General features: G+C 36.0%; 2 protein-coding genes across 3 annotated transcripts; both read right to left on the reverse strand.

The window, feature by feature from the left end:
* Window positions 1-381: 381 nt before the first annotated feature.
* Window positions 382-2,997, reverse strand: LOC133868986 (uncharacterized). 2 transcript variants are annotated; one of them, XM_062305976.1, is made up of 5 exons: window positions 2,446-2,985; window positions 1,426-1,525; window positions 1,202-1,337; window positions 789-884; window positions 382-712 (listed from the first exon to the last, which is right to left on the reverse strand). In XM_062305976.1, exons 1-5 carry the CDS (start codon window positions 2,816-2,818, stop codon window positions 575-577), a joined length of 843 nt encoding a protein of 280 aa, XP_062161960.1. In that variant the 5' UTR covers window positions 2,819-2,985; the 3' UTR covers window positions 382-574. The 2 variants fall into 2 exon arrangements, with proteins under 2 accessions (XP_062161960.1, XP_062161965.1); XM_062305981.1 differs by having other exon boundaries at window positions 688-712; window positions 789-904; window positions 2,446-2,997.
* A 4,685-nt stretch (window positions 2,998-7,682) lies between these two features.
* LOC133868995 (26S proteasome non-ATPase regulatory subunit 11 homolog) lies at window positions 7,683-12,181 on the reverse strand. Its single transcript, XM_062305984.1, has 2 exons — window positions 12,023-12,181; window positions 7,683-9,214 (listed from the first exon to the last, which is right to left on the reverse strand). The coding sequence occupies exon 2, from the start codon at window positions 9,186-9,188 to the stop codon at window positions 7,920-7,922; it is 1,269 nt and encodes a 422-aa protein (XP_062161968.1). The 5' UTR covers window positions 9,189-9,214; window positions 12,023-12,181; the 3' UTR covers window positions 7,683-7,919.
* Between the last annotated feature and the right edge of the window lie 1,661 nt (window positions 12,182-13,842).

Below are 13,842 nucleotides of genomic sequence, written 5' to 3' on the forward strand. Positions count from 1 at the left end.
TCTCTCATCAGTCATCCCTATCCAAATTCTTTGAAATTCGAATAGGAATTCCAGGAGATTTGAATAATTTGGAATTCAACTCAAACATAGGAAAAAGTGTTATGCGTGTGGGTGGATCTATATTCAAAACTATCCAACAGAAAAAGTTACTTATACACCTTAGCTTAAGGTCTGACTTTCATTTGAGTCTCAGCTCCGCATCATGCACCTAAAGATTTTATGGATTTTAGCACTGTGAAGTTTGAAAGACTAGGACCAAATTCACCCTGAAAGATACATATCGAACTTGATCATGTTGGCTCAGGCTCCCCATGGATGTTGCTTCGAATTTTTAGCGACATGTGGAACTATCATGGCCTTTGAAGATAAAACCAAAATACACAAATTTTATGTGGGTTGTATAATTCTTTTTCTTTTTCTTTTTTTCCCCTTGAGCATTTGAGTTGTATAATTTACTTACAATTGAATACATACTATGGATCCAGCTAAAAAAACTTTAGCTTACAATATTTAGTTCCAATCTTCAGCATGGGTAGCACAATTTCTTGTACATATTCTTCCAACTACATGAGCTTCATACCAAATCCTCAGTATCTTCAAGAGAGCGCTTCCGGGCCCTCAGGTTGAGCTCAAGGCTTTGAGGTAGAGGAGGTGTCGTTCCTCGACGGAACAGAACTGCCAGAGCCCTCATTTTCTGGCAAAGATCAAATACCTGTAGATAATTTTGGAAATTCTTTATTATAAAGAATCAATACTGTGCCAGTCCTGAAGATTGCTCTGTTTCTTACCGATGAGGCTTCTATCTCTGCAACGCCTTCACAACCTTTACCTCCGCCTTGCAGCAAGTCGCAATACTTTGCAGCTTCATTTTCATCTTCAAATACCTGCAACGACAATGAAGGTTCTGATTTTTTGCAACCAGAGATAAAATCAGAGAATATGCAACAGATATAGGCCTGCATTGAACTATTCCCACAGGAAAGTAGCATGGGAAGCCTTGATTGGAGTGTTCAAATCTGTTTTTTTTTTTTAAGGGGTCCTGGCGAGTAAGCAAGCGGATAATTAGAGCCACAAATGGTGCCAGGCTTGAACTGTAAATTTGCAGTTACACACAAACAACAGGGTGCTTGATCTAGTATTCGCATTCACAAATATTGCTTCAACACAACAAATATTGGAAAACCAAAGCTAAACCACTTACTAGCACTCCCTCCCTAATATCCTCCACAAGCATCTGAAACTTTGTCCCAGTTCTTGACTGTTTAGTTTGATTTCCAATTCCAGACCTCCACTTTCCCCCCTTAGAAAACAGTAACCCAAGCTCCCTTTCGACTTCACTGTTACAGAAAGAACAAACAAATTTGATCTGGTGCAACAGTAACAATTATCCAAAAGAAAGTAGAAGAACATTGAACCAAATGAGACCTGCGATTTCTTCGAGTTTTCATTGTGCACAATTGGTTTTCCCTGTGGGTGAGTACATAGACAGGCTTCGATGTTTCTCTCCATGGGTTGGCCTCCAGTACTGTACCAATATAAAAATGATAGAAAATGAGAAGCATTTTACATGAAAACAAATATGAAATTATTTATGAACAGAACACCAAGCCTAGTAGAAATAAAGCATGTTACATCATACACCAATGTAACAGTTTTGAACAATGAATGATCGGTAACACTCGGAATACTCAAAAAAGAAATACAAATAGACCCTGCATTCTAAACTATATATATAGAAAATGGTTAAGAGACAACAAACAATGCAAATGTGTTTAAGTGCTCCAGCAAATAATTTACTCTTAAGCCACATATATCAGACAGTTGGTGGTGATGTCCATTCAGCTGAGGCCAAAGAGGTTTGGCGAGGCTTGGACAATGATTAGAATGAAAGGACAGAACAGGCAATGAGTTAATCTAATTGCAAATATATGGAAATATCAAATTCCACATGTTATAATTGATATCATACCAAGTGGAAGAGTGAGATTTATTTGAACTGCCTTCACTATTTTTTTCCTATTTCTCTCTTCTCTTTTTTGATGAGTAATTGCCCCAAGGAGAGGAAGAAGGAGAGATTAGAACCAGTGACCTCCACTAACTAAGGTGGTGTGGTGAGCTACCCCTTACTCCTTAGGGTGCTATTTGTCGGGTTGGAGGATTGAGAAGTTCTACTGTCCACCCACCGCCACCAGAACGGTTCTGCAAGGGCGAAGTTATGGGGGGCCAAAGGGGATCATGACCCCCTAAAGAATACTACAGAAACCCGACCCATGAATGATGAACCCGAATTGACACCCCTTCATTGCCCTAATTGTAAAGTTATTTTCGTGCATGTCAAGATGATATAAATCACAATAAAAAAGAAGAGATACAATGCTGTGATGAGCAACCGCTATAATTAAAACCTAAAAGCAACAAAGAACAAGGAACAGTTGGAAGCAATACCGTCATAGCTGCTGCTATCGAAGGTCTGGTGGAGGTGTCTACGCATGTCGTAGGCACGCGACGACACCCGCTTCACGAATTCATCCGAAGTGCCGGGAATGGTCCCGTCCAGGTGAAGCGCCCTCTCCACCTCCTCTCTTCCGTCATCTTCTTCTTCAGAAGCTCTCGAATTACAAGAAACTTCAAGAACTTTCCTTCTGCAAGGGTCCAGAGAGTATCGGACACCGAAGAGAGATGAAGAGAGACGAGGAACACGATGGGTGTTAAGATTGCCCAGAGAAGACACGGCGAGTCTCCGCCGCCGGCGTAGGCGGAGGGGGTCCCTGCTGGGGGGGAGAACTATGGAGGGCGAGACTGAGGAGAGAGAATCCATGGGTGATGGTTTGCCTTTTCCTTTGGGTTTGGTTGAGCTTTTTCTCGGGGTAGGTGGATTTTGTAGATGGCACGAGAGTTTGGAAGAATTTCTCGCCGTGAAGGACTGTGTTTCTGTAACTTATGGGTCTGGTGGCGTCCGTGAATCTCGCGTGAATCTGCGGATATTTTTCGCTCCATGGTGGGTCCGCCGGAGTTGCCTCTGTGAAGCCAACGGGTCAAATTCGGAGCCTTAATAAAGGACAGTAAATAAACTTTAGTTGAACAAATAAACAGTTTTTAGTGTGTGTTTGACAACACTCTTATCTCTCTATTTTTTTTCTACTTTTTTTTTTTTTTTAAAAGTCAAATTTAAAATATTTTAACCTTTTTTTTTTATATTACATTAATTATTTTTTTTATTATTCAAATAAAAAAATCTAGTACAAAACAAATTTTTTTTACTTTTCTATAAAATAACTCTAATTTTTTTTTATATTTTATATCACATCAATAAGTTGTTAATATTATTCAAACAAAAATTTCATAACACAACAATTTACCAAACACACTCTCAAAACAGTAAAACATGTTTTTTACTGTTTATTTGCTTTCAGTAAACTGGTTTAAAAATCAGAACGAGTGAAAACAAAAACACAAAAAAAAAAAAAAAAAAACAACAACAAAAAAAACAAAAATCTGAAAACAATTTCAATATTTTCATTTTTCCTTTTTTATTTTTCTTCCTTCGTCGAGAGAAATATTATATATATAATATATATAATTATATATTATAAATTTACACATATACACATATACAATATATTATATCTAATTATTTACATACTTATATAAATATTAGTATACTTATGACATAAATAATAATATTATATAACATATCAATTGTTTAAATGAAATTAGACCAGTTTTTTGTTTTCCGGAACAGTTTACCAAATGCTTCTTTAGCAAAAAAAACAACAGAAAATTGATTTCTTTTTTTTTTTGTTCTAAAAAACAGTTCCCAAAATCAAAAACCGATTTGCCAAAAAATAAATTACATTCGAACTTGTATAAGCTCTTATATATTGTATAATTTCATTTTATTATTTTTTTAGCATATTTTTTTAAAAAAATTTGTAACGAGAATATTTTAAATATTTAAAATGATTCAAATAAAATAAAAAAAAATCATCCTAAAGTAATAGATATAACTTAGTTATAGTAATTGTGAATTTTAATATAAATATCTATGTATGTGTGTATATATGAGTTGGTTTGTGGGTATGTATACGTGTGTGTAATGAATGAATATGCATGCTATAAGAGTTAAGACAAACATATGGACTCAAAATTAGATTGTTTAAGATTTGAATTAATTTATCTAATTAACTTAAATAATAAAATCTTAATAATAATTTTACTAAGAAGTAAGCATAGTAGTAAAGCATGATGACAAGCAAATTTTTCATCCTCAATCATCCAAGTAGATACACTATCTCACATAGCTATACCACATCAAAATGATAATAGCACCTGCTAAATATTGTCTGGTGTGATTGCATCTATTCTTAGTGAGTGAAGCATCACTTTATTAGTTTAACACCGATTGAGATACCCTCTATCAGTGGTGAGAATGTAAAATGTCGTATTTTTTCCTTTAATATTTAATCTCTTATACTTATTTAATGCCTAAATGTACTCATTATTCTTATATTTTGATTTAGGATGCAAATTGAGGCATTAAATGCAAAACAAAGCTAATTGGGCGATTTTGGACAGATTTGACATCAGTTCGTAATCTGGGCATAACTCTCTCATAAAAACTCCGATTGAGATGATTCAAGATGCTGTGAAACGCCAAGAAAAAGATCTACAACTTTTATGTTTTGCGTTTTGAGAGATACCGAATGAATCAAGGTCGAAATCGGGCTTGAAGTTGACGTTCTGATGTGGATCTGATGCGATTTATTTGCGGAAGTTTTCAGATATGGAAATTTCTTTACTTTGAGCCTTTCATAATCATCCAATCAATTGCAGCCAAGCCAAGCAAATAAATGAAAAGTTAAAGCAAAAGGAAGAAAAGGAGAGAAAAGATGCGTGGAGGACCATGGAATTAAAGAAGAGATTTGTGGGGACCACGCGGAAGAAGACAACATGAATTAAGCATCTCTTTCCATGACATACTTGGCTGATTTGTGGGGATATGGCAACAAAAGTCCCCATTGAAATCATCACCTTCCTAGTTATCCTAGCCTTTATTTTATGTTTAACATTTTCCTTAATTAGTAGATTTGTGTATTGTTATTTTAGGATAGTATTTACAATATATTTCTTTAGGAGATTTCCTAGGCTTCTAGCAAATGGGCTGAAACGTGTATAAAAGGGGGGAACCATGAGACCAAAAGACCACACACCTTCTACCTTACATCTTCTATCTTCTTCCATCTTCTATCTTCTATCTTCTCCCCTCTTCTCTAAACTTTGGTCGAAGGAAACGGAAGCCTCGGAATCAATAAAACTGTGAGATCTAATTTGTTTTTATTGTATCGATTTATGCTTTGAGTATCAGATGTTCTTCTATACTTATTTTTATGATTGTCTCGTTTAACAACTAAGATTTAATGATTTGACTGAGTTTCTACGCTGGCGATCATTAAATCCTAGGAGGCCAACTAGTTTATTTAATGATTTGACTGAGTTTCTGCGCTGGCGATCATTAAATCCTAGGAAGCCCACTAGTAGCCAACTAGTTTATTTAATGATTTGACTGAGTTTCTGCGCTGGCGATCATTAAATCCTAAGAAGTCTACTAGTTTGTTATTCGTTGCAATCTATTGCTAGGTTGGACATCAAATCCGTAATTGTTTAATGATTTGCTGCTTCTCAGTGATTATTAAATCTTAGGAAGAACATTTGACGAAATTAAATGCAACCGCTTGTGCTTGGTTGTTTCGCTTCATCGATCTCTCTAATTCTTAAAGCTGCTACAAGATTAAACCTATAGCGCTTGTCTTAGGTTGTTTAGTAGTTAGGGTTAATTAGAGCGCTTGTCTTCTAATTAACTACGACTAAGGAGAGATAGGAAAACAGTTACAACGGTGAATATTCAAGTATGAATTGATATATATTTGCATGGATGATCAGTTGCCAGATTCCGACGGTGGAAGTTGACTAAGACCAATGTTTGTTCTTTTCCTTTATATTTTTATTTTACTTATTATTTTTATTGTCATACTCAAAACCCCCCATCATTGATCACTTAGCATAAAACTCGACTAATCACTCTTCGTAGGATCGACCCTTACTTGCACTACTACATATATTTTAAAAGTAAGGTTTTTATTTTTGGGTGCTCGCGACAGCACGCCAATTAGTAAGGCTAATAATTAGGATGGACCCCATATATAGGCCCATGGCCCCGCTTGGTTTTTAAATTTTTTTTTATTAAGTTATATATATATATATATATATATATATGTATGTATGTATTTTTAGGCTTCAAAATTAGGGTTGGCCCCTACTAAAAATAAATGTGACCCCTTATTCATGGTTGATTTAAAGAGGGAAGTTGGGTATTACCTCTGGTAGGAAGAGGACTAGCCGAGCTACATTTTCGAGAGAGATTCAAAGAGAGCTCGCAGTACTGGCGCTCGTACCATTTGATTGAATACCTGACTCATCTCTTTCTCAAAGCCTCTTATGCAACCCCCTTCATATATAGAAGATCAAAACCATAGTTCTACCTCAACCGAATAAATATAGAAGAAAAATCATCAAAATTGAAGATGTGGGAAAACAATAGTCAATAGATCTGATTGAAGATCGATCGGTCCCTTGACCATATGAAGGGGAATGGTCTCGTTTCGCTGTACTTTAGTTGCAAGTATTGTTTGCTTTGATATGAAGGGATTTGGACGTAAAAACTGATACTTTACAACGGTAAAATTCACGAAATGGATGAGAGTTGCGTTTAATTGGGACAGTCTAGATTATCTCGTCTGTGCTGCGAACTACCTTCGCGGTAGATTTTTTATTGTTGGTAAAAAAAAAAATATGATTTTTCTTTTTCTTTTTTATTAAAAAGATTTTTATCTTTTAATTGCCATTAGAAGCATAAGATGTTCCCAACCAATTATCTTTCTATCATCACATGCCGTTTTGATATGTCCTTAATACAATATCTATATATATATATATATATATATATATATATGAGTAGTGATTCACTACCACCTAAATATATAACTTTTCACCACCTTCTCTATGTGGCAAGGTGGTCCCCACTTTAATTTATTTTTAAAAAATAAAAAAACTCAAAAAATAGTGGGGGACCACCTTGCCACATAGGCAAGGTGGTGAAAAGTTGTATATTTAGGTGGCATTGAATCATTATTCTATATATATATATATGAGAAATGATTCTTCACCACTTAAATATACAACTTTTCACCACCTTGTCTATATGGCAAGGTGGTCCCCCACTTTATTTTATTTTTTAAAAATAAAAAAACTCTAAAGTTAGTAGGGGACCACCTTGCCACATAGACAATGTGGTAAAAAGTTGTATATTTAGGTGGTAGTGAATCATTACTCTATATATATATATATATATATATATATGAGTAATCTCGTCGGTCGTCCCTCCATTTTTTCTTTTTTAGGCATCTCAGTTATTGTTCAATACGACCAATCAAATCATTTGCATGATTTATTTTCTATTTTACCTCCAAATCAGCATTTACAAAGCCTCCAAATTGCCCTTACAATCAGAAATTTGGAAAAACTTTCATATTTTAAGTCGATATACGATAGATTGTGATTTTCAAACGTCCTAAGATATTACACCTCCTACCAAGCAGAATTAGGCATAGTAAAAGTTTAATGCAAATCATAAAATCCAACAAACTGATAAGCCCTGTTGGATGTTGCAAATTCTATTAACCAATATGAATGTTCTCCAACATGATGGATTCAACATTGAACCCACAAATAGAAACTAGGCTAAAGGCAACCAAGCAATCTATATCTAGCATGCATATCAAATGAGAAAGTACAGAAATTGCTTCAAAATAGAACCAAGAAAAAACGCAGTGGCTGACAAACTGCCTCCTAACTCTAAAACCTCATGCCATTATCTTGGCGGACCTAACGTAGAGGCTATCCACGACCTTGCCAACATTAGAAATGGTTTCCAAAGTTGCTGGGAATATAGCATCTGTCTTGGGATCATCAAAAATGATGAGGCATCCAGCACCCTGATCTAGAGTTCCTGCAAACTTCTTATCCAGAATCATCTGAGATAATTTCTTCTCCACATGATCAACGGGCAGTTCAATCAGCTCAGCAATATGAGCAATCTCAACCCTTGAGAAAGGCTCAATCAACCTGCAGAGATTCTGCTCCAACAAAGTGTCATACAGGGAAGAGAGGTGCCTGTGAACAATAGGGTCTTCCTCTAGCTGGGCCCTAAAATCCCTGAGGGCAGTCTCAAAAAGCTTCAAAGAGCGCTTTGAATAGGCTTCGGCCACAGCTTTCATAGCATCCAGCTCGGGTCCCACATATTGTAATCCAGCTTTTGAAGATATTATTCCCGCCACATCATCAGCCTGGTTCACCATTATTTTGCATAACAACATATACTTGAGGCTAAATACTGCTCGTGGATCTTCAAGAGCATTGAAAGCTTCAAAAGCTTCGAAGAAATAGCTATAAGCAGTTTTGTAGTCCTTTTCTTCTGCATGGAGGATTCCACTCTGCAAATCTATAGTACCCTGTTGAGCTGGGGGCACATATATAGCATTGGCAGCAGTTCTCGCAGCCGTCAGTGAAGCCTTAGCTTTAGGGAGATTCCTCAAAGAGAAATGGAGCCTACTCTCCAACAAGTCTATGTCCACAAGTAGAAGCTTGTCATCTAGCCTTCTCACTTCCTTTATCAAACCCGAAAGGAGATTTAAAGCTTCTGAATACTCTTTGCTTTCCATCAAAAGAGCTGCAAGCCTTGCCTCCACTCTTTGCCGTAGGAAAGTTCGCTTTTCGGCACGAGTCCACAGCACCATTTCTTTGCAGAGAGAAATCTGGAGATCAGATGTGCCTGGTATTTTAGCCACTGCATCAATTATCCCACGAACGATTTTTGCAGTCTTTGCCTTGGGGATCAAGTTGAAAAAGGGCCGCAATTGGGTCAGAAGGTTTCGGAGATCCTCAGCCCGATTCTCTTGTCTTAGAAGATCTGAGAGATTTGTGATGGCCTGTTCCTTTATCCTAAGGGCTTCAGAAGAAGATGACGGGCTTTCAAGTACACGATAAAGAATAGAGATGGATTCAGCAGGGGTTTTGGCTTCTAAAGCCTGAGCAATTGAATCAGTTGTTGCTGGGAGATATGAAGAAGACATAGTTGATGGTTCAAAATAACCAAGTCCTGCAAAATGAAAATAATCCATCAACTTAATTTGACATAAATAAAAATCGCCTTGGCACTTCATAAAACAAAACAAAAAAAATTGTTCCCAGAGATATCAAGTATACAGAAATTGGGTGGCCAAAGTGGTTTCAAGCTATTTTGGCAAACAGAACCAAACTTTATATCTATGAGCCTCTATTCTCTATTTACAGACAATAAGTAACAGTCTCAACATGGGAACTCAGTGGCAGTCATCAGAAAACCAATTTCATCCCTTAAGAAAGATACTAAAATTAGGCAATTCACTATTAGTACATAATAAGAAAGACATCGACATTTAACAGCATCAACATTCAGTTCTAAGTTGCAGAGTCTATTTCTAAGATTGCTTTATGAGCAGATGGTGGCTCCTAGCTGTTCATCTTTCATGGATGCTTAAAATTTTCAAAATTCAGTAATCAGACGTTTTGTTCCCTTTTTTCGTAGGTGTTTTTCTCTTGTATAATTAAATATACAAGGCTAGCTCCTTTTTCTCTTTAATTAAATTTTTTATGAAAAAAAAAGAAGGAAAAACCTTCTTAGGTCTCCCACCTATATGTGCACAACATCCACGAGTTCTAATTACTATGGATACTTAGAAACACCGCCTTTTTTTTTTTTTTTTTTGGGGCCATGAAACAAAAAAGGAAATTTTCTTTTTTCTTTTAGAAACGGATTATAAGTCTTCGGAAAACATTGTAAAAATAAAAAATTTCTGCTTTTTTTAATCAGGATAGATATATCACATTAAAGCATTAACAAGAAAACTCTTTGCACCAAAATCGCTGTGTTTTTAGGAAGTTTTTTAGGAATGAGAAAACAATTCCAAAAAATTAAACCTGAAGTATTGTGCATTATAACACACGGAACTAGAACTTCTATCGAATAATCCACGCAAGGTAAAACCCCAGATCCAGACAAGACAAAGAACCTCAAATCTTGTCTAGAAAAGAATCCAAGAACCAATTTACCCTAAAAAAGTAACCAATCTATAAAACAAAAGCAAATGCATTAACCAACAACAATGAAAACAATAATAATAAATTTTTTTGATGACTGAAAACAATAATAATTATAACAATATATCGGCGACGATGATGTCAATGAGAGTGTTTTACCGCGGCGGAGGGATCGAAATCGCCAAGAGAGAGATTGAAAGAGCCTGTGGCTCTGAGAGCTGTGTTTAGGAGGCAAAGAGAATATTAGAGTGCAATTAAAAGTGTGATACACGAGGGTATGTGTGTATATTTATATATTCTTCTTTTCTTTTTTCTTTTTTGGTCCTTTTAATTGGGTTTCATAGTTTTTTTTTTTTTTTTTTTTTTTTTTTTTTTTTTTTTTTAATATTTATGACGATGAACCCCGCCAAGGCAGGGCCACTTCGTGTACCCACCCTTGTTAGGCAAACCTCGGACCCGTGTAAAGCACTCCCTTTCACACGAATCGGGTAATACTCAAGCTTCACCGGTTGAGTTGGCCCCAAGAAATTGTTTACAACCAAGGGGATTCAAACTTTAGATCTCATGGGATTACCACAAAGACCCAGGCTCTTCCCACTTGAGCCAACCCCTTGGAGTTAATTGGGTTTCGTAGTTAGCACGAAGATGTACCGCTTAATCGTCCTTGGCTTGGACGGCTATAAGATTTATCATGGTGTAACATGAAGCCAAACAAATTTGATCCAAAGGAGAATTAGAAACTGAAAGAGGCATGCTTTTATACTTTGGTTCGTGTTTAGGGATGCCATTGTTACTAAGGAAAAGATGTGTGGTTGGGGGTTTGTTGGAAATAGCCTCTGTTTGTTTTGCCATAGCAGACAGGAAAGTAGTGCTCATCTCTACTTCAAATGCAGCTTTAGCAGGAGGATTTGGAAAGCTATTATGGCTGAATGCTTGGTAGATGATCCTCCGGATGATTGGGATTTAGTTGTTCAGTGGAGTATTGAGATTATGCAAGGGAAAAGTCTGAAGTCCAGCATTTATAGGCTTTATCTTGGTGCTGTAGTGTATCGTCTTTGGCTTCAGAGGAATGCTTTGTTGCATGGAAAAACTCCCAAAACAGAGGAAGTGATCCTAGCTCAAGTCAAGTGGGAAGTTAGGATGAGATTGCTAGCTAAGTTTTCTTCTAACAGTAATGTAAAGAATCTGGTTTTAGCTCGACGTTGGAGCCTGCTTAGTTAGTTGAATTTGTATGTTCTGTTTGGAGTTAGCTGTGTATTATGCAGCTTGTTTGTTGTTGTTTTTCTTTTGGGAGAACTTGTTCCAGTTTTTACTGGAGAGATTGTATTGTTGAGTTTGGTTTTATAAAGTTCTAATTCATCCAAAAAAAAAAAAAACACTGAAAGAGATAAGTTTTCATGCTAAAAATAAAATCAATATCCCCAAGGGTTTTACACTTTACACAACATAAATTTTCCAAAACACGTCCTAATTCTCTCCATCTACCATCAAATATATTTTCCAACAATAAGCTATTCAATCCAATTTCGCATGTATAGGAGAAATATACTACATATTCTATGCTCATTCTTTACTGATCCAGCATATAAACAATTTCAGAAGCTAACAGAAAATCGCAACCCTAGTCGTCGTAACAAGTTCGAAAATTGAAACCCAAACCCGAAATAATAAAACCCTAGAGTAATCGATTTTTAATGAACTAAAATAAAAAAAAAGAAAAAGAAAAAGAAAAAGCAAAGCTAAATTGCGAAGAAACTTGAAGCAAAACCCTAGAAGTATAGATGCAAAACGATTTTTATCAGAATGTCGATCTGCATGCAGAGCGCACCTTAGGCGTACAGAAAGCGAGCTGATTGAATCCCTTTTGTAAAATCAGAACCTCCCGCTAGAGATCCAGAATTGGAAGAGAGACCGAGAGGGACAGTGTGGTGGCAGAATATATTACCAAGTCTCAGCTCCCAAGTAAGCTTCTGATGGCCTAAATCACAAGTTAAAATCACAGCCGCTGGCGTGTAGGGGTCCACTTTGTAATGTGCGGTAGAGAAAATATACGGTAAGGATACATGCCACGTACTTCATGTACTTACCTACGTTTCGTATATTATTATTATTTTTTATTAGTAAATAATCTCCACCCTCACTGGTCAGATTATTTGGTGGAGGAGGGCTTTTGATTTTTTTATTTGAGAGTTTAATAAAGTGGGCGTGAATATTTTAGGGGAAATGGGCTGACGAATTTAGGGCTTTTTTCTTACTATCGGGTTTGATCTGAATCGCCATCGTCAAAACAAATAATCGCAAATACACGTCCGAAAACGAAAAAAATAGAGCGAAAACTAACTTGCTGCCGATTTTCTGGTGTCAGCCTTGGATTTACGCACGAAAACAACAAAAGAACTGTGAGAATCGGTCGGAAATCGGTGAGACTAGGTGGAGTCGGCGATTTTTATTCGGTAACTTACCGAATAAGAGCACAGTTTTCAATTTAGGAAGTAAAAATACTTCCTTCATCTTTCTTTATATGAATAAAATATTATTTTTTTAATTTTTTTTAATTTTTTATTCTTTTGTTAGTTGTACTTGCCTGTTCAGAGTGATATTTTACTCCCCTACGCCCAGTTCTACTCTTTCAGAAAAGATTAATTTTACACACACTCACGCGTCTTTATATTTATTTCTCTATATTTTTAAAATAATTATTGGATTAAAAATTTATATCAAAGTCAGTTATAGTTTTAAAAGTCACTTAAGAATTTGAAGAAATAAGTGTGAAAAAGTGAAAGTGTATGTAGCATTACTCAATCTTTCCTCAAACAACCGATTAATACGAAGAAATTTTTGGAAAAGGAAAAACCAGAGCTTAACAGCAAATTAAATTAAAAATGGTACATCACAATCCAATAAATGACCAAAAAAAAAAAGTACATGCATCTTGATTGGCACAAGAACCGATGCCTTATTGGCTTCCAAATGAGGTACTTCTTCTCTAACCATCAACAAAAGATAATGCTTTGTCAAAAGGCATTCAATATAATTTTTGCAGAACTAACCGGCTAGCGTTTACCCTAGTTAATTCACAAAGATTCACAACCACAATAAAGAAAACAAGAATATACAAGCAAAAAGTGTGAGCCAGAGAATATATAGAAGCAAAAATAAAAATAAAAATTAAGTTATGTAAGTGATATACGTACATGCCAACTCATTTTTTTCATTTTACGTACAGATTCTTTAAAAATGAAAGAAAGATATGCGTATATGGGAAAATGTAGAGCTTGTGGTTAGAGCCGGTGTTAGAGACTTGACTCGATCACTTGAAGACCTGCATGTGAAGGATCTGAAAATATATACCTGCAAACCCATCTCAAAACATCAACCACCAACTCAAAATTCAACAACAACGAAAACAGAAATTACCAACTTACCAGTTCAAGAGTGAAAGATTCAAGAGTGAAGGTTTCAGAGGGACGTGAGGGTGAAAGCCTAAAAGGTGAGAGGTGAGAGGTGAATGAAAATGAAGAAAGAAGTTTGGATATTGAGGGGGTGAGGCTGAGCAGTGCAGGGAGGGAGGGACGTACTCAAGAGTTTAGGGTTTTTTTAGGAGCGGGTAGTTTAGGGTTTTTTTAGGTCTTTTAGTTTTAGACGGGG

The sequence above is a fragment of the Alnus glutinosa genome, chromosome 1 (genome assembly GCF_958979055.1).
Source record: "Alnus glutinosa chromosome 1, dhAlnGlut1.1, whole genome shotgun sequence".
Taxonomy (NCBI): Eukaryota; Viridiplantae; Streptophyta; class Magnoliopsida; order Fagales; family Betulaceae; genus Alnus; species Alnus glutinosa.

Bases quoted from the DNA above. Each gene is read 5' to 3' on its own strand.
- LOC133868995 (XM_062305984.1), bottom strand. From the start codon at position 9,188: ATGTCTTCTTCATATCTCCCAGCAACAACTGATTCAATTGCTCAGGCT.
- LOC133868986 (XM_062305976.1), bottom strand. From the start codon at position 2,818: ATGGATTCTCTCTCCTCAGTCTCGCCCTCCATAGTTCTCCCCCCCAGC. The intron at 1,526-2,445 runs GTATTGCTTCCA...ATATTGGTACAG, and splicing joins CGATAGCAGCAGCTATGACG to TACTGGAGGCCAACCCATGG. The intron at 713-788 runs GTAAGAAACAGA...AATTATCTACAG, and splicing joins CAGAGATAGAAGCCTCATCG to GTATTTGATCTTTGCCAGAA.